Raw genomic sequence first — 20,055 nt, 5'->3', positions numbered from 1 at the left:
TGCCTTAGAAGATTTTCCTCAACTACTCTCGTCTTATAGCAGTCAGTGAATGAAGTTTCAATTCAGAAACGAAAGGCATTTATAAACAGATTTTTTTTTCAACTTTATCAGGCACTGCTCAACTCCCATTGTATTGATATAATGATACTTCAAGATAAATAAAGAAATTCATGACTATACTAATGTAAATAAAGAGAAAGGCAGTAAGATTAAAATGGGTACCATTCATGCTCTGTACGACAGCTCGGAGGACTCTAGCAGAAGAGTAACCAGCTCAGTGAAAAATCAGAAACTGTGATTGCTATTTAACACTGCAGCTTTTCACAGTAGCTCAGCACAAAGTTATTTAGCACAGGTGTTTCTGTAAGTCTGATACATTGGGAAAATTCGCAAGGTTCTCCGTCTCTCTTGCTCCCTGTCGGCTGTGAAGTTGGTCCTGTGATGCAGTAAACGGGTTTCTGGTAGCAAATAGGGCGCATAGGCAAATGAGCAAGTTCAAACATGGGAACTGATCTAGATTCATTTTCTTGGTTGCTAATTTTTGTAACGCATGACAGTAGTGAGGTGAATGACCTGTCATTGAGCAAAAGCAGTGAAAAATGGGAATGAGTTATCATTCAGATTTAAGCGTGAAACTGAGATCCTGTTCTTTCCTTCGATAAAAGCAGCTTTCCCGAGTAATACAGATATCAGTGCTCTTTCTTTGTTGAGTGAGAGTTTTGATAAATATTCACCTTTTTTTTAGCATTTCTCACTAGTTTATTTAGATGTGGTGTATTTCTGTGCTTTACACCACAGTGTTTCAACCTATGTGTGTTTGCATTTCAATAAGAGATGAAATGGTATAACTGAATTTCTAAACACCTAAAACTCTCAGCAATTTTTTTTTTCTTTTAATTCTCAAGTTCTGTCAGTATCTAATTTATGGCTTAATTCTTTGTAAGGTCATCTTCTAAGTGAGTGACTTCTAGTTAATCTTAGACATTATGAGCTTGGCTGTGCTAGAGAATCAGTTCATCTGTTCTCAGGAGGAGAGAGTTATGGGGACTGTTGGCAATTGAAGACCCAGAGTTTAGCTGAAAACTAGGTGTCATTTCTTACATAGTTATTATTTTTCTCTCATTTTTTTCAAGGTGATCTGGCTGTGTTTTGACTAGTATAGCCAAAGGTTAAAGAAAAAACAAATCATATTTCTTTTCTGATACTGTGCTCTTCAAGTAGGTAGATAAGGTTACCAGTTCAGGTTTGCTTCTAACAGTGAAGGAACAGATAGGTGGTGGTCTTTGTTGTGGTGGGTTTTGGGGTTTCCCCCTTTTAATTCCTTCAATAAGCTATTCTCTTCTCTCAGTTGGGCTAGAAGGTATAGCTTTCTTTTGCTGTTAGGCTTATAAGTGATAGCTGACTTTGTTGCTTGTGGTTCTGTTGTTAATTTACATGCAGCTCTTACTGACTGTCACTGCCATATCTTTTGTTCCCTGAAATATTCACTCTGTGAATAAATATAACTTTTCTGCTATTTTTGCTCTGACTGATTTGCTCGTTTCACTCTTGTGACTGAAAACAGCGCGAATACTCATATTCTGCAAGTTGCATATTGCTTAATGAAGTACCTTGCTGAATCAGGGCTACCGTGTTCCAGCAGATGAAAGAAAAGCACATAAGAAGCTGTACTGCCAGGTTCTGCTTTGAATGTTTTTCTTTTAATCAAATTTTAGACTTATTAGCATAGCGGATCATGGTTTTGCAAAACAAACAAAAGCTTTTAGTCTTATTCTTGAAAGCGTTGGGAAATGTTAATGTAATTGGTTCTGTTTATAGTTCAAACTCACTTACATGTCTTTGCTCATAGATACAAGTAATACAGACAGTGTTAGCTCTTCCAGCCCTGGTCTAATGAGTTAGAGCCCTGAATCACTGTGAAGTAACTTCTCGGTTTCCTTTGTCAGAGTGAAGAATCTGATAACGTTCTTAATTATTTTAGTGGCAGGAGAACGGTGCAAGGATTAGGTCATGGGTGGGATTGTAATACAGGGTAACGCAACACTTTCAGAAACTAAAGTCTGAAATTCCAGTTTCCTTAAGACTTCCGATTTTGCCTCACAGTGTATGTTACCGACTGGATGTTGGTTTTGAGTTGTCATGTGCCGTTGTGTTCGACGAGAGTGATAGCATACCCGGTTTCTCTAACAACATGGTGGGAAGGGCAAGGAACGTGTGGGTCAGGGGTCTGTGGGGAGATGCTCTGGTAACAGCCCTCCTGTACCTGCAGTTTGTGTTGCTGGATAAGCACGAGTCTGATGGCACATCCACGGTGCTTGAATTAATATGCAATGATGGCATCTTTGGACGAGGAGACCGTAATGCGTTTTAAGACACTATTTATTTCCCTGTCATGTGTACCGTACATTTATTAGCGACAAGAAGTGGAGCAACAATCACCGTGTTGCAGGGCTCCAGATAAATATGGTCTCATGATTATGGTATGGAGGACTCAAACCCAAATATCCAGCCATTTCTGTGCCTGATAATTTTGCGTATTTTTAGCTTCTCTTATATTTAGATCCCTAAGTTCCCATAAGAGCTGTCACCCCAAACCTGCATTCGGCTGTACTGCATCATCCCAGAGCCTGCAATAGAAAAGAATATCAGGCTTTCAGACACAGCACATTTAGAAAAGAGAGAGTGAGTCTGCCAAATTCCCAAAAACCACTTCCCAATTCCCCTCACGAATAGCAGGAAATTACTTGTTATCAGTGGGTAATTCAACCACAAACGTTATTGATTATCCAACCTCAATCTTTACAGTCTTGATGGCCAAATATTTTGCAATCATTCTCTCTATTTAAAACTAGAAGATGTGATTTTTATTTTGGAAAAATGGAGTTTTTCAATTTTTCTGCATGCCACATCACATTGTGATGCATCCCTCCAGATTGTCCAGTGTGATAGCCAGAAGCTTGACTGACAGATGTCAAAGTGTACATTATGTTCTAACACATGAGAAAAGCCTAGGTTGTTAAAAAAATTCAGGTACTTATAAAAACTATACATATTTTTAAAATAATGCATTTGCTTTTAATGTTTGGTATCTGGTATATCCCAGTGCAAACTAGAAAGTCAAAGATCTAGAAAGGAGGTATGTGTTCTTCTATTTTTTTCTAATTTCACTGTATTTCCTAAAAAACAATACATTACAGAATTGATCCAAGTAGGTTGTCTTGTTTGTGAGGTGCATAGTCAAATATTTCAGTAGTTGTTCACCCAATTACTGCTAGCTGGATAAATTCAGTTAGTGTAAGAAATTCATTGAGTTCTCAGGTATATTCTCCTCTCCTAGAAAAGCTCCCCTTAGACACCTATTGTGAAAAGATAATTTGATATTTTGGTTATGTGTTATTTTTAAATAACATTTTGAGTAACCTTCTGTCATTGCTACACTACTACGTTGAGTAGCTGATAAATTTAAAGGCATTTCCAGTGCTGTCAGTGCAGTTCCAGAAGAAAAATCCTGGGATACTCCAACACTTGAAAAGTGGTTTGAAACTATCACAAGAATTTAGAGATATACAAAGTTCCAGTTTTTTCAGATTAAAAGAATTTCTACTTTCTAAAATTAGAAGATATTATTCCTTGAAAGAAGCGCTGTCTCCATACTATCTATACCGTGATGCTGCTTATTATATAAAATAATTTCATTCCCAAATGAAGAAAAACCACAACTGTGTAAGAAAGGTTCATAGTCTATTAGCCTTTTAGGAACTATATTTGAAATATCCGTATCCTCCTGTACTCAGTTAAGAACTGTATGTATGGTGTCACACGTGAAAGTTTTCTAACAAGGTTGTGACTCCTTAGAAACGAGGGTTCAGCTAGGTGACAAAATGTATTCATCTTTGCCCTAAATCTCAACAGCATCATTTTTATTAAAATACTAAATACTTTTTTAAATGGAAATCTTTTCAGTTGCTGTTGTTGGAAACGTTTGTTTTCTTAAATGGATATAATAGCCTTATTCAGAACATTTTTAGTCCTGTTAACTTTTTCTTATATTTACCTACACAGAAAGATGGAAAGAGGCAAACCAAAGATATTATGCATTGTTTGCTCCCTGCATGCAAGGAACGAAGATAACCATTATATTTTTCCTGCCTGCAACACTTAGGAACTTGACACAGCTGGCAGAATATATGTTCTGATCATGGACCAACTTTGATGTTTTACATTGTTATTAAACAATAGCTGGCATGGTCATGTAGCAGCAGGATATTACACTTACCGTTCAGTAGACCTGTTTTTATAGAAAGGGACCTCCTGCCTCCTTGCCCCAGGCCACAAAACACTCTACTGCAGAGACGGAGTTTTGGATCTCTAGCAGTAGGAGGATTCTTGTGTTGTTGTATCAGCTTTTGGCAAGTTAATAAAATAACGTAAACAGCTATTTTGGAAAATGACCGCATGTTCTACGTGCTCAGTACACAGAAAGGTTCTGAGTCACCAAAAAAAAGAGAAAGAAAATATCCAACTGAAAAGAAAACAGTAAATATAACAATGAAAAATCCCATTCAGTAGTGCTGTTTCATCTCTGAGAGATGCTTTATTCAACAGCGGGTATCAATCCCCACAAGTAACATCTGCTGTCAGAGGATTTGCAGGTACACCTTTGTTCACTGCTAACTGAATTTGTGTCAGTATTATAATTCAGCAGATTTCTGCTTTTCACTCAAACCAGGATTAGCATTGACTTGGGCTGGAGGGCATTCAAGCTGCTGTTCTTCTTTTAGCTATATTTCTCTGTAAACATCTAATTGTTTCAAAAAGTGATGTACAGTATGCAAAAACCTGAATTCAATGCAAATAAGTCTGTGCAGCTCTAAAGTTAACAGGTGTTCTCATTAGTGTAAGTAGACAAGGAACGATTCTCGAATGTTTTAGAAACACTTATAATCATGGCCAAATACGTTACTATAAGTATAAAGATACTTACAGCAACATCTCTTTTTACTGATTGTGCAATCTCAGCACTTATTAATAGGACACGTGTGTCAGTAAATGAAATACTAAAAGCCAGTACCGGCTTCTGCCTGCAAATAACGTAGCTGTAAAATGGTCTGCTACAGATGAATAAATTTCTGGCTAAAATAAGAGTCAATGAAATGAAATCTTTACACACAGCACATATATATTTAAAATATATATCTTTGCTTGCACTGAAAGTAGAACATTCATTCTCCCTTTGATATTTTTGTTTCTTACAAGGACTTATCATGTTGAGTCTCACTCACATATATCATAAAGTGTTATAACATGCATATAAAATTAGACAGGAGGACCATTCATCACTAGGTATTGTCCAGCTGGTAAAACTAAGAAAGACGGGACTTCTCTAAGAAACCATTGCCAATATCTCTGTGTGTGGCTGTGTAATATATGGCGTCAGATTGCAAAGGCAATAACAGTAAAATATTACCCCAAGGAGAAAAGTAGCTTGCAGTAGGTATTCATACATTGCCTTTAGTCTTCATCTGTGGACAAAATGGGCTATTGTCTATTCCCCTACTTCCCGCGATGCACAGACGCGACTGAACTGTGTCTTAATTATTATCTCTTGCTTCTCTGCTTTGAGCCAGTTTTGGGGGTACTTCTTTCTCGCTTCCCAAGCCTGGTGACTTCCATCTCCCCTGACTTTGGCTTAATGGCTGGCAGAAGTCCATCCATCCTGCTCCCATGGCAAGGGCAGTGCATCCATGGGGCTGGAGCAGGGGGTAGTATGGGCAGGGGGAATGTGGGAGGCTGCACGCGGGTGTCTGACATCACGGATGGTCGTCTTCTGCTTGTCTCATATCTTCCTTTTTTGCTTTTTGCCCTCTGAAGGAAAACCCAGTTTTTCAGAGGCCAATCCAAGTAGTCCAGCTGTGAGTCCAACTCACATAGGGCATGATACCACTCTAACAGATCGGCAGGAAATACTCCTCCAGTATGTTCCATGGATGTTTAGCAGCAAGTACTTGCTCTTCCTTACCCTCCCCTTTGATTAAACAGCATGTGCTTTCTTTTCACACATCTCCAAGGGAAGGAAGAAATAAGGCCTGGACTGGTGGGTGAAAAAGGGAGAATGACAAGCTGTTCCTTGAAATCAGTGAAAGCATCCCAGTACCCCTGGCAGAGCACTGGACCTTTCCCCCTCCAGGGTGGCTCTGTGGACTCTCCAGCCTGAGCTCCTCTTCAAATCCAAGGAGGAGTTTTGGTCTCTCAGGGTCTAATCAGCTTTAATTGTGACCTCCTATTCGTTCAATATCTTCCTTACAAGCGATATAAATCAGTTTTTCTGCAACTGAGATCCTTCACAGCCAGGAAGGAAAGGAAAAGATTTGCCTTATAATGCAGAAAGAAGATCTGATGCTCTCCTTGCCAGTATTAATGGAATTCAATAAAAACTGGTATATACTATGAGTTCATTGCACAGCAGAAGGGAAACATTAACCTCAAACATTTTTTTCTTCTTCTTAACAGTCCCAGAGTTCATTATTTTATTACTAAATTATGTTGAAGGACTCAGTCCTAGGACTTTACTGGGAAAAAAATTATTTGTTCATCACTGGTACAACACAGTTTCATTTTAAAATTTGTTCTTTCTTGGAAGTTTGACCCCAGACTTCAGACTGCTGAATCCATTTCAGAGCCATTGATGTGTATACCCAAACACTAGATTAATTTAATTAAAAAGCAACTCATGTATATGAGCAGGTTGCTTTTATACGATGACCCTGCGAAGGCTGCCAGAGAATGGGTGTGCAAATCAGTCATACCACCACAAGGCAATACAATTGAAGACGTATCTTATAAACATCTGGCAGCAATCGGTCTTGCAATTGCTAATATTGCAGAAGTTGTGAAAACACGGGTTCTGTTTGTTGCTTCTCTGCAATGCTTGGTTTTCACAGTAACTTTTACAGAATCAGAAGAAACAGGGTAATTATAACATAAGGTTCAACATCTTTAGATATGTAGAACATTTTCTGTTGCTTAAAACAAATATTCCCAAAGAAAGTATAAAACATTTTTCTGACTTGCAAAGTTTTTGCAGTCTATCATTTAAATTACTTAAATAAAGGGAGCTTTACTACTCCCAAAAGCTGAGAATATAACACCCGCCATGCATATTAGCTTGATCTTTTTGACAGACCAGAAAAGTGTTTGTGTGTGCCAATTAAAACAAAAATGGATCCCCAGTGGCTTGTTCCTCACACAACTTCTGAAGACTGCTATCATTGTATGCTGGGGTAACCCTGGATAAGGCGGCTATCCAAAGTAAACAAACTTTTCAAAACTTTCATGACAGATGGGGGTTACAAATGCATTTTAATAAGAGAGTTGCCAAAGCAACTTTTTTGCAATCAGCATATATTTACTTAACATCTAGCAACATTGGGAACACAAGGCAGATACTTTCTCACAAAATTTTTTAACAAATATCATTTTTTTTGAAAGATTGGTTGAAGACCTTTTCTTTCAAGCTGATATTTCCCCATCACTTCAATGTTAACTTTGCTCGACATCCAAAGGACTGCTAGATTAGTAAAGCCAGACTGTAATATGAGACAGACAATCTGCTTGATAATGAAATTTCTTTGGTACTCATAAACATCTTAGAGTCCTTTAAGTCATTTAACTATCAACATAACCATGACTACCTCTGTTTGATAGGCTGAATCATATAATGGATATGTGATGCAGTATGTATATAATGCAGCTCAATACTGATCCTTTTGTTTTCTTTATTTGCATTTCTTGAATATTAGACTCTCGGCTCACTACAGTAGAGCACAGAGAGATATTTTATTTATCCTTTCTCCTGCTCACTCATTCAGCATAAACATGGCCAAGAGACTGGATTATCTGTGAGAAAGAATTTAAGATCAACTTCCAGAAATGCAGTTAGACTTTTGACATGTTTTTAAAAACTTACATAGCTCTGTCCCTGTTTAATTCAAAACTAGTTAATTAAACCACTAAGGAGCATAGTGTCTCCCAACTTTAATTAATTCTACTTCTACTGTGGGTGTGGACACATGAGTATCTATGTTTTATGTATTTATTCTCAAGCTATATTATATTCTAATTATATTCTTTTTTTTTTTAAGAATATTTAGAAAGAGAGAGAAAAGTCTTAGCTTTCTTTCTTTTTTTTTTTTTCTTTCTCCTTTCTTTTTGACTCTTTTCCTACCTTTCCTTTCCCAGCCCTGATGGCTGCCATGCAGATGGAGAGTGGCATGTCCTGTGTTACGTGGGCTGGGTGGCTAGATCCCATCCTGCAAAAATATCTCAGGAAAACAGAGGGAAAAGCCTAGATTCCTCTTCTTTAGGGGGAATCAGGATGATTAACATGATCAGAAAAAAAACCCACCCTTGTGAGAGAGCAAGGTGAGATGAAGGGAGCGGTGGGAAGGGGGAAGGGTGTTAGTTTTTGAGCTAGAAATGCTCCAGCGACTCACATTTCCTTTTTTCCTACACATATCAAGGGCAGCAATCCCAATGCACAGTGCAACAAAAGGAACACATTTTATTGAATTTCTGCACGCAGAGGTATCTGTCAATCCAAGTTTAAATCACTTAGTGTTCACCACAAGCTGTGGGAGTCCCAGGTGACATCAAAATTTAGGTTTTCTGCACTGGATTAGCAGCTGGTGAGGTTTCCACAGTCAAGAAGTGTCCAATAATCCAATGCTGAACCATTGGGGTAGGTTATATGAAGCTTCACCCCAATAGTCCAGCATTTTTTCCGGATGTCCCATGGTCAGAGGGAGTTCAACAATGGCTTGTTTCAGTATCTGGCTGAAATAAGAACTGTGTGTTGGTTTCTTGGTGGCCGTACGTGAGCTATACGTGAGCCATACGCTTCCTGAGCTGCTTGCTCTGTTCCCTTTTGCTGCAGGGTACAGACTGTGAAGTTTTTTTGCTGCATTTTTCCTTCCCCATAGGATTCTTCATTTCCTGTATTAAAGTTTGTTCTTGGCATTGTCTGAAAATAGTTCATCACTGCAAATAATAGTTATAGCCACCAGAGATGCATAAGCACACTTTGAAGTGAGTGAATCAATAATACGGTTTTGTATTTTTGTTTTGCTATGTGAATTTATCGCCCTTTTCCATATCTCCATAGAGTGCCTATCAGTAGTCTTGCTAAAATTGCCTCCATCCCTGTTCTGCCACTAAAATAAATGTAAGAAACAAATGTATCTATAGAAATGTATATTGGTAAAGAACTAGAGGGATACCATGAAGGAGACTTTTTTCACAGCAGCGCAGTAGTCCCCAGACCAAAGTTTGCCGGAAGACTATGGACAGAAGACCCTGGGCTTATCCCACAGCACTTTTCAGGCTTTTATCTCTTGTTTTCTATTGGTGTAGCTATATCGTGAAAGGGAATAATCTCTGAGACGTGTTCTAAAAGGTGATCCAGGTGATCTGTAAAGGTTTGGATGTCCTGGAGGAACACAGCCATGCATGGCACAGTAGCATGTCCCAGAGCACAACCTAACACCTAGCAAAATATATGATTTGTAGGATTTTTAAGAACTGCTGATCCTGGGTAGGATCCAAGGTATATTTTTGTATTATAAAATGGTAATGGTATTAATTAGATACAGTGTCCCGTATTTCCTGGAGCTATATAGGTATCTTCTTGTTTAATAACATAGGATCTTATTGAAGACAACCTTGGTGCATCATTATAGTGACATGCAAAAGAAGTTCACCCCTCCATTTGCAGCTTTATAAGGTGACAAGAGAAATCCTCAATAAGCCACAAGTAGACAATCATAAAAAGTGTTTCACACCTGCCACCCCCGTGCTTTGTTGGCAGCCCAGCAGTGTACTGAATTTAACACACATTTACCTGCGGCAAGCCGATGTTTTCAGAGGATCAATGCTTAACAGCAGGACTGTACTACAGTTCATTGTAAAACTACCATGTGAGTGGATTCAGCCTTTGAAGTGATTTTTCCAAGGTGCTATAGCAAGAAAGAGAGAATCCAGGCGTCCTGGCTCCGCTATACGCAACCTGAAGGGCACAGCCTTTGCAAATAGGAGGGTTAATGTCAGTTGTCATTCCTTGTGGGTATTTATTGCCAACAGCAGCATCATAATTCTGCCTGGTAAGGTAATGCTAATTCTGGACTGTAGCCTTTGCAAAACTGATGGCAAAGGATAGGGATTTCAGGAAATATTTAGATAAGTGAAGTACCTGGCACAATGGAGACTGGCAGCTCTATCTAGAGCACTTCATTTTCTTTTCTTTTTGGGTTTTTTTTAGATTTGTCTTTCATTTGCTTCTCTGGTCCCTCCGTTTATTTCAGCAGTGCCTGATACAGGGACGGTGTGTTAGCACGCCTTAATATTGAACAATTTATGCTTGTTGTTAGTTATACATCATTTAGGACTGTGATCATAAATTGTTCAATCACAAGGTTTAGTCAAAGCTAGCATTCTTTACTGATGTCTTTTCCCAAGGGTGTTGAAAATTCGATTGTTCAAAGTGCAAATATGGTTTAGCAATCCCTTCCAAGAACCATTTATCAGAAATCCTAAGGAGGTAATATATAAAAGTGGGATAGGAAACCTGCACATTAAATGGGATTTACCAGCCAAAGCCTTTGGAACTGCTTTCCTGTGAATGACTGGAATGGAGCAGAACAAAGTCAATTACTGACTGTAATTAAGGAGTGGATGCATTTAAACTGTAGAGAGCAGTAGCAGTCTTCTTGAAACTGTCTAGTTACTCTGAAGATTAGTCTGAGGAAAGAAAGAAAAGGACTTGAACTATATCTTACAGAAAGTATACTTTAAATGTATTCTCTTCCCTCCATTCTATGATCTGTTTTTACAGATTTGCTCATAAAACACCGATAATATATGATTATCAAAATAACACATTCAGACAAAGAAACTTTCAACATGTATTTTGCTTTGGTCTTGTTAGCAATGGAGTATCTCTTTTGCATATCATACAGCGCAAATGTTTATGCAGTGCTGAATACTTGTATTTTAATAAAGCCTGAATTTGCTGAACGGAAGACTGAACTGTGTTGTGCCCTTTTTAAGCCTTCAAAATACAGTAAATCTAATTATATATGTTGCTCTTACTTTGAAAATGTTATTCCATTTTATAATTTCAATAATGACTTGCTTATACTGGGAGAGAAGCATTAGATTGAATTGTTGCCGGTGTTCAGCCTAATTCATATCTGCATGTATACTCTAATAAATTGCGATACAATATAATACATTTCGAACCCGAACTTTACTGCGTGAGCCAGGTACAGAACTGGAGCTCAGCTCTTTCAACTGCTCACCTTAAGTTGAATTTTGACTTTTTTTTTCTTTTTTTTTACTTTTGATAAAGGGAACGGTGAGTGTGTGAGTAGTGATTAACATTATGGCTGTGGACTAATAAGGGAATTAAAATTTCCCCAATAAATAACTCTCCCATGTGCACGGACAACAATGGGGTGGCTGGAGGTCCGCTCCTGACGGGTGCGGATGGGACGGGATGGGATGAACATCTGCAGCCGGGCAGCCTCTGAGCCCACGCCGGGGGACCATTCCCACATTCTCCGCAGCACTCTCACAGGATGTCTCCGCTGGAGCTGTGCTGACGGGATTTTCCTTAATGCTGATGACTTTGGAAACCTTCCTTACAGGCATTTCCTCAATAACGGGAGGGTTATAGAACAATTAATAAAACATTAAGCTGTTTTGGATTTGGGGGTTTTTTTGTCTTTTTTTTTTTTCCCCTGGTAGTATTTCAGTTTTAAGAAAGATGCAGGGAGTACCCGGGCCGGTGAGGATCTGTTGTTTCTTTTATGCTTTAGTAAAAACTCTTGACATGGGGCAGATGCAGTGAAACAGTAGCATTTCAGGTTGATGGATTTACATAAATAGCCTGTGCCAGCTCTTAACGGCTTTGCTCTGCTTTTCCTCATGCTCTGGTCAGAGAGAAATGTCTGTTGTCCACTGTGTTCATCTGTTCCCCGAGAAAGGCCTGAAAAGGTTTTGGTCCTGAGTAATACCAGGCCCCAATGAGCAGCCCAATGTACAGACGAAACCTGCAGCCCCAAAACCCAAGTGTGCAATGCCCACGTGCGGATGCTGCCAAGTTTTGCACAAGCAACTCTTAGCAACAAGAGAAAAATAGAAAAAAAGCTTTGGTTTCCGAGCTGGCAGGAGCTGAGCTGGTTTGGAACGTGGGCAGGATGAGCTCCTGCCCCTTGCGAAATGTGGTGGAGATGTAGATCTCCGGGCGCTTGCCTGCAGACACGCAGAACCGCTGTGCCCTGGACCATGCTCTGCAGCCACACGCACCAGGGATCTGCTGAATAATCCTGGGGCAAAGCACTGCACAGCTCTGTGCCTCAGTTTTCCTGTCTGTAAAATGGTCATTTCGACCTGCTGTGTAAAATACCTGAATATCTGCTCCGGTGAAAAGATATACGTACGTAAAAAAAAAAGTGATGTATCATTATTATCACAGTGGTTTACAGAAGTTCAGACCAAAAGAATATGCATGCATATTTCCACCAAATATTGTTAGGCAGTGAAACAGCATTATCAGGGGATTGAATATGTTTTTGATAAATATTCCCAGTGAGTGGGTCAAAAATGTAAATCGACTTCTATTCAGACAAACTGGGGATTTTTTTTCAAGATAAATGGGCTCCTAATTACTCTTCTACAGCCATCTTTGATGGTAATTTTTTATTTTATGTGAAAAAGAGTGACATTATTAATTTTACCAAATGCTTGGAAGTGGACGCTGGAATCACAGGTATATAATAAATGTGTAAATTCCAGAATGGAGGTACCAGTTATAAAAATAATAATACCAGAATAGAAATGGGAACTGAAAATAACAGGCATTAATTCTCATATTGCATTCATTTCTTTTCAGGGTGCTTTGATTTACATTTGAACTGTGTCTTGTAAGACTGAGTTCCCTGGCTTTTCTTAACTTTTGTCACATTCCCTTTATTTTTGCACTATTTGTGTTCGGTGGTTGCATTGCTGAGACAATATCTCGTTTGTTGTGACATATTCAAAACAGTTTTCAGACAGAGGTTCAAAACTTCTCAGAAACTCAGCGCTCCAGGACGTAATTCTTGGTACAGAGGGAAATAGGAGAGAACATAGAAGAAAATCATCTGTCCGGTGTGTGCTTTACTTACCTGTGTGTGCCCATGCCCTCCCCAGATCACGACAGTGTCAGGAAATGAGTTCCTCCTCCAGTCGGATATCGACTTTCTCATATTGGATTGGTTCCACGCTATCAAAAATGCAATTGACAGATTGGTATGTATTTGTTTTGGCTGTTACCTTTATTAATTAAGATGTAGCAATTTCAACTTCATTTGCTTAGGCATCTCTACAGGTTTTAGGCAGTCAGCAGCTAGCTAGACATTCCTCTCTCTGAAGGATATAAAAATATGTATGCAAATCTACTAAAAAATGTCAGATAAACAAGGTTCTTGAACAAAAATGTCATTTGATTCTTGCCTCGAAACGGAACGCTACATTTATTTCTCTGAAATAACAAGGGCATTGGTTTGCTGAGGGTTGTAAAAGCACACAAGCACTTAATAACTAATGAATTTTTGCATTTTCTGTTTATGCAGCCTACAGTATATAATCTTCAATAGAACTATTAATACATTTGAGCCTTTTATGAATTTTTGTATTACTTATTCACAAGAATAACACTAGCAAATAATATTCCTTTGTAACTGATTGCTGTTATTCTCCCAGGAAGACTGGGGGTTTTCTACTAGAAGTAAGCAGGGCTGTGTTTTATTAAAACAGTTTTTAATTACCAAACCAGATTCAGCTGTAGCTTTTTCTTTCTTTTTTGCCACCCTCAGTACAAATTCCAAATGTCTTCCTCCTATCCCTGCCTGATCCAAGAACATGTTTTTTTAGAGGGCACTGACTTCCCTTGTTCACTGCAGAAGCTGGTGAGAGAAAAATATCCCCATTTCTTGCATTTTTCAGAGGTTTTGCTGCAATGGAATTGGCAGAGCGGGCAGAGGGAGCCTCTTTGAAAGGGTTAATCTGAACACGGCTACTGTTTCCTTAAAGAGCTACAAACATTATATTACCCTGAGGCTATAATCAGCCAAGGAAAGTTTGATCTGATGATGTATGTCTTCATATTGTGCGTTTCATTGGGTGTGTGAGGATATTGATATCCTACTGAAGATTTTGGGGTGGAGTTTTCCGTGGAGACTCAGAACACTTTTTTCTTTTTTTTTGGTTTTTTTTGGCACGTTCTTCAGCTAAACGTCTAATTTTTTTAGTGCAACTAAGGTACTACCGTGGCTTCAGTAGCCCTGCGCGCGCAGCGAACCCCGGCAGCAGTTGCTGGTGGGGCACCACTTGTAAGCGGTTCCGGTACCGGAGGGCAGGGCTTGTCCCGGCGAAGGTTTGCCTTTGCTGTGTGCGCAGGACAGGATGCCACCACGAAACACTTGGAGACCCTTTCATACGTGTCATTTATCTCAGTTTTACAACTTGGAACGAGTGTGTAAAGCCTTGAAGCTTTCCTGGCCGTGGGGATGGCTAAATCTCACCTGACCAAATGCCAGGGGAAGAGGAGTGTGATTAGCCAAAATATCATCTCGGGGTTTATTTTCTTTTTTCATTTTTTTCTCCCTTAATGGTCTCTAATTGTCACTTTATATGCCAGTGAATTAGAGCAATAGAAAAGTCCCTCCCGCTCTTTCCTAAGCTTAGACCAGCAGAATTCAACCCCAAATTTGTAAGGATGTTTGAAACAATTGTGTTTGCAAGAATATTTACTGTAACTATCTAAAGCAGAAAGGCAATTTAAACAGCCTTCCTCTTTGCAATCATTTGGAAGTAGCCTGCAATGTGGAAATAATTTTGGTCTCTAAAGCCTAAAGAAGTAGGCCTTTTGTTTTCCTCACTTAAATGGGAATTTATCTCAGAAATTAAGATCAGTCTGTCAGGGCCATAAAAGCTCTGCCATATGACAAATTTTGCATTACGCTTCCCTTAAATTATATACTCACTGCATCACTTGCTGTGTACGTGTCTGTTAGCTTCTGATTCTGTACTGGCATTCTGGAGTCTCTTGCTTCATTCTTACAAATAATAATTTTATTAAAAGCATACACACTTATATATTCTTTTCGCAGCCAAAAGAACGGAGTTGTACACCGAGAAATTTGGAGTTCAAACTCAGAAGATCCTCCAGCATCGAATTACTGAATAGCTTAGACACTGAATCCAAAGAACCAAAGCCTGAACACAGAAAATCTTTAAGTAAGGCTTTTTTCTTTTCTGATTTTTTTTTCTTTCCTTTTTAAATAGCTATGCCATTACAGGGTAAGATAATTTTTATTACATACAGAATGTAAGGAAGATCACTGAGAATTTTAAAGCTGAATGTGTTCTGTGCTGATATACATAACTTGCATTTAAGTAAAGACAGTTACTAGCTCCACACTTTTAAAGGGTGACATTCTCTCCTAAGCAAAGTAAATTTGTTTAGCAGCAAAGACATTTATTTAAGCCATTTATTTTTAAAAATAAGCAACATGAGTCCTATGTTAATGGCCTGTTGCAGTTGCTTTGTTTCCATTTTAGTAAAATACCTCAAATTGCCAGAGTAATTTTGTCTGTTGTGTATTTATACACTGAACTGCTGAAAGACCTGACATATCCTCTGCAGCCGACAATCAGGGATATCTCTGTAATTCTATAGAAGGTAAATTCCAGGGATCGAGGTTGATTTTTGGCAGTGTGATTAGAAAAGAAGATGATCTAAAACTAGCAGGGGTGTGCTTTACTCCACTGAGACTTTCCTTTTCCAGTTTGTGCCGAGATGCTCCTGGTATTGTGGGCAGTAGATGCAGGAGCTGGTTGTGACCCTGAATCACTCACTCAGCGTTTTTTTAATTTCACCCTCTCTCTTGAATCTTTGTTTTTCTTCTTTGTTTGGCGGGAGATTCACATACTGCTTCTAATGCAAGCGCCGTGACAGCTTTAGACTCGCACGCTGGTACGAGATACCTATAGGTACCAAAGTGCTGCGTAGGAATTTGCCTGCACGTATTTCAGTGCAGGATCAAAGCCTTCGATGTTAAGAAGAGAGTTGCATTAAAAAGACCCAACGTAGCTATTTTTAATGATAATTATCCACACAATCATAAATATATGCACACATGCGTGCGCGCATGCACACACAAATACAGGGATTCATTAAATAGTCTCTTTTTGCGGACCAAAGCTTTTTGTTGTTGTTGCTTTCCTGTTATCTTGGAGACTGGGTTTTTTTAAGGGTTTTCTTTCTGTTATAAAATATAAAGTAGCCTGAGTGTAGCTGGTGAAAAATTGTCCCAATATCTTTGTACTGTTGCATTTCTCAGAGGAAGAAAAATAAGACTGAGAGCATGGTAAGTTTTGAGGGCCTGATTCTGCTCTTCCTGTAGCTAATAGCAAAATGCCCAGAAACTGTCTCAGCACTTGGGGAATTTTTATTTATTTATTTAGACTTCTCACATAACTTTAAATGATAATTTGTCAGACAAATCAGCAAAAATGAATATGAGCAGTGACAGAGACTCGGACTCCGTTTCTTTTCAAACCTTAGAGAATGCTGAATAACCCCTGCTTTGTTAAAGGCTATTTAAACTATTAAAAAATGTGAAAATATCTGCTGTGAAATCTCACTGAATCGAAGCTTGCATTTAAACACTGTAGATTGGATTGCTTCTAAAATATGTATTCAGAACTTTTTTTTGGCCCCTTGAGATCAAGCAATTATGTGGAATTAGAAAAATCATATTATTCACTTACTTATTAGTAGTCTAAGCACAAACTGTATTGTCAGTTTTCTGCCTTTGGCTTTCTGTGCCCTTAATGTTCACACAAGTATCGTAGCCAGAATTATCGGCAGCTAGAGCCAAAATTGCTTTAAAAAGGCATGAGAACTGGTAATGACACATTGTTAGCAGTTAACAGGTGGTCGTTTCATTGTCCAGTTTGACTGCAGAGCACAGAGAAGATATGTGCAATATCTGCAAGTGTGTTTATAAAGTTCCTACAAAGTTTAACGATTTTATAATTTTATAGTGCTCTTATATTATTGACTGCTGCCAATGCTAAATCCAAACAAAGCAGATTTTTTTAAAGAAGGCTTAAAACTCCTCCAGTTTAACATGAAAGACGAGCAACTGATGTGTTAGCAGGCCCCCCCCCCAATAATGGTTCATGAAATACTCAGGCAGTTCAGACTCATTTGTATTTACCTTCTCTACATTTTAAGGGCTGGAAAAAATGGCCAGTTTTAGACTTGGTACTGCTGTGTCACTGGGGTTTTCTAGCAGCACAAGTATATAAAGGACAGGTATATTCTAACCAAAGTATTCCAGTAATTTTCTCTTTAATTTAAAACTGGGGAGACTGCCCCTAGAGACTTAGTAGCAGGAATTTGGGTTTTATGTTTAATCCTAATTGCTTCTGCTTACACTACAAGGACAAATGGTAATTCTCAGTTCTGCTTTTTGAGCTGTAGACATTGATTTCATTGAAAATTGGGCTCAAACTGCCAGGCTCAATTTCCGAAGTTCACAGTGTGCCGGTCTTCTTGGTCACACAGCTTTTCAGTGGCTTCTCATCCAGTTTGGATTCAGCTCATGTTCTAATTGAAGTTTTCTTGAGCTAAGAAGAAACCAAGGATGGCCTTGGGGAACGTTACCAAAATATGTAACACCGTGATCCTGCTCTCAAATACATGGAAAGAGATTACTCTTTATTTTATGATGCCAACTATTTCACTGGTTTAATTTACACAGCTGATGCTGGGTCAGAAGGAACACGTTTTTCACCCTAGCAACCTCCCCCATTAGATGTATACATTTGGTGCAAGGAAACTGCCTTGCAGCACCACTCCTTTTTATGCAAATAAGTATTGTTCTAAACTGATAATTTTTAAAATTAGTGGCAGACTTCATAATTTCCAAGTAATTTCATTATCATTCAGACTGTAGGTTTTTGGGTTTTTCTCCTAAGGTTGCCAAAAAACCTCCTAATTAGTACCAATTATAATTGGATCTGCTGGTAGGTGGTCTGCCACGTTAATTTTGTACCACATGAGAACTGGCACCTGGGTTAGGCTGAAAGTAGAGATGCTGTCACGTCACATGGGAGGTCGGGAAAAGATCTATGCATTGCAAGGTTCCCAGAAATCGTTCAGCTCTCCAAAACCCAAGAGACCTTACTGTGTGTGTGGACTAGAGGAGCTGTCAGGACAGTCGCGTTGCGGGCAATGAAGCCAACGCCACGCTCTCCGCTACGCTCAGCGTTGTTTTTCTGTCCATGGTCGCTTTGTGGTTTGCGTTTTGGCCATCATCTGGGAATTTTGTCACTCAGGAGTGACCTCTTGTGGAAAAGCCTGGGCTGGAGTCACTATCGATTGTCGGAGGGGATCAATTCCCCTTCTACTCCCCCTTTTCCGGATGGAAACAAACGGCTTCGCAGTAGGAAGAGTGCCCTTTGGCTACCGTATCAATCTGAGGGCTGCTCTTGTCAAAATGCGCAATCACAAGCTTGATAATGCAATCCATTCCCAAAGCACTATATTTCCAACCTGTTCTCCATCATTTCCTTATGGCGTCACATTTACTCAGTTCATCACATTCTTATTAATATTTTAGGTTTCCTTGAAAGTGATGGAATTCTATTTTTATTACAAAAGCAACAAGAATAAATACTAATTGTTGTCAGTTATTTCCTTATGTAGTGGGAACAGTAATCTGTTCCTCAGCTTTAGGTTGCCAAAGCAAAATAATTAAATATTTTAGACATTTAAAAAATCTGTGATATTAGATAAATGCAATTTGATCTCCTTGTTTGCCACATAAAAGCTGGAACTGCCTGAATTGATAAGATTGAATTGCATTATTTTTATTGTTTCTACTCGCATATTTTTCTTATCTTCAAGAACACTTTACTTAAAACCCAGTGGTTAGTCATGCAGCCCTGCAACGGATCCTGGAAAATCTCCTCCATATTTGAATTCTAGCTTGAGGTGCCACAACTAGACCATCAAGATTTGAAAAAAAAAAAAAAAATATATATATATATGTGAAAAGGAGAGTCTTGGCGGGCTGTGCAGTATTATTGCTCTCCATGATCACTTTAGTGTCTCAATAAGAGTAGTCGGGGATCCGGGCGTCATTGTGCCAGACACAATGTGACACCGAAGTAAGACAATTCCAGCTCTCAGCCTGAATAAGGACAAGTTGCAACAGGTGGAAAAAGCGGACAAAAGCAGGGGGTGGAAGGAGAAGCTGACAGCAAAGCCGACATGTCATGCATATTAAATAGCAGGCTTGGGATTCCTTTCCACTCTTCGTTAGGATCGGGGTCTTAGCCCCGGCACCCTGGCCACCGGCCAACTCAAATAATGATATTTTGCTTACCTACATTCCTCTTGCACTTCCAACAGGGAGCCATGGGCCTTTTTAGTCCCAAAGGGCGACGGGATGCCACAGCCCTCGCACGCTTCCCTGGAGAACGGCCGCAGGGCAGCGTTAAGAGGCAGAGCAGGCCTCCTCGCATCTTTTTAATCAAGGAAAAAATAACCGCCTCTGGATCATAACTTTGATTTGCCTTCTGAGGTACTTGCGACAAAGTCATCCGGGCTCTGAAATCTGCTTTGGTTTCTTAAAAGCTCCAGTTTAAGTCAGGCACCCTGCCCCTAGTATTTAGCTGAGGACTGTGTGTGTATTTTAAAATTACCCAAAGTTGCTTTTCTCGTTTCGCTCACTTTTCGTTACTTCAGAAGGCTAAATTTTGAAACTTGAAACATGGCATGTAAATATTGCGAAGTAATTACTAAAACATCCAGAATCATCTCTGAATGCAGTTTGTTACATAATTAAGACTGTACAATGTGCGGCGGGGGGGGGGAGGAACCAGCAGCAGAAACCCATTTTGGTCTCTCAGTGGACGTGATGGGAGAACTGGAGAAGACGGTGG

General features: G+C 39.2%; 1 protein-coding gene across 1 annotated transcript in view; it reads left to right on the top strand.

The window, feature by feature from the left end:
* ARHGAP15 (Rho GTPase activating protein 15) overlaps nt 1–20,055 on the top strand; it is a 313,756-nt gene that overhangs the window by 138,241 nt on the left and 155,460 nt on the right. Inside the window, exons 7-8 of the mRNA XM_059820503.1 lie at nt 13,246–13,344; nt 15,207–15,333. Of these exons, the coding sequence (XP_059676486.1) occupies nt 13,246–13,344; nt 15,207–15,333 (226 nt within the window). The remainder of the gene's footprint in view (nt 1–13,245; nt 13,345–15,206; nt 15,334–20,055) is intronic.

The sequence above is a fragment of the Gavia stellata genome, chromosome 8 (genome assembly GCF_030936135.1).
Source record: "Gavia stellata isolate bGavSte3 chromosome 8, bGavSte3.hap2, whole genome shotgun sequence".
Classification (NCBI taxonomy): Eukaryota; Metazoa; Chordata; class Aves; order Gaviiformes; family Gaviidae; genus Gavia; species Gavia stellata.
The sequence above is the reverse complement of the archived record's forward strand: the minus strand, read 5'-3'. Positions and strand labels throughout refer to the sequence as shown.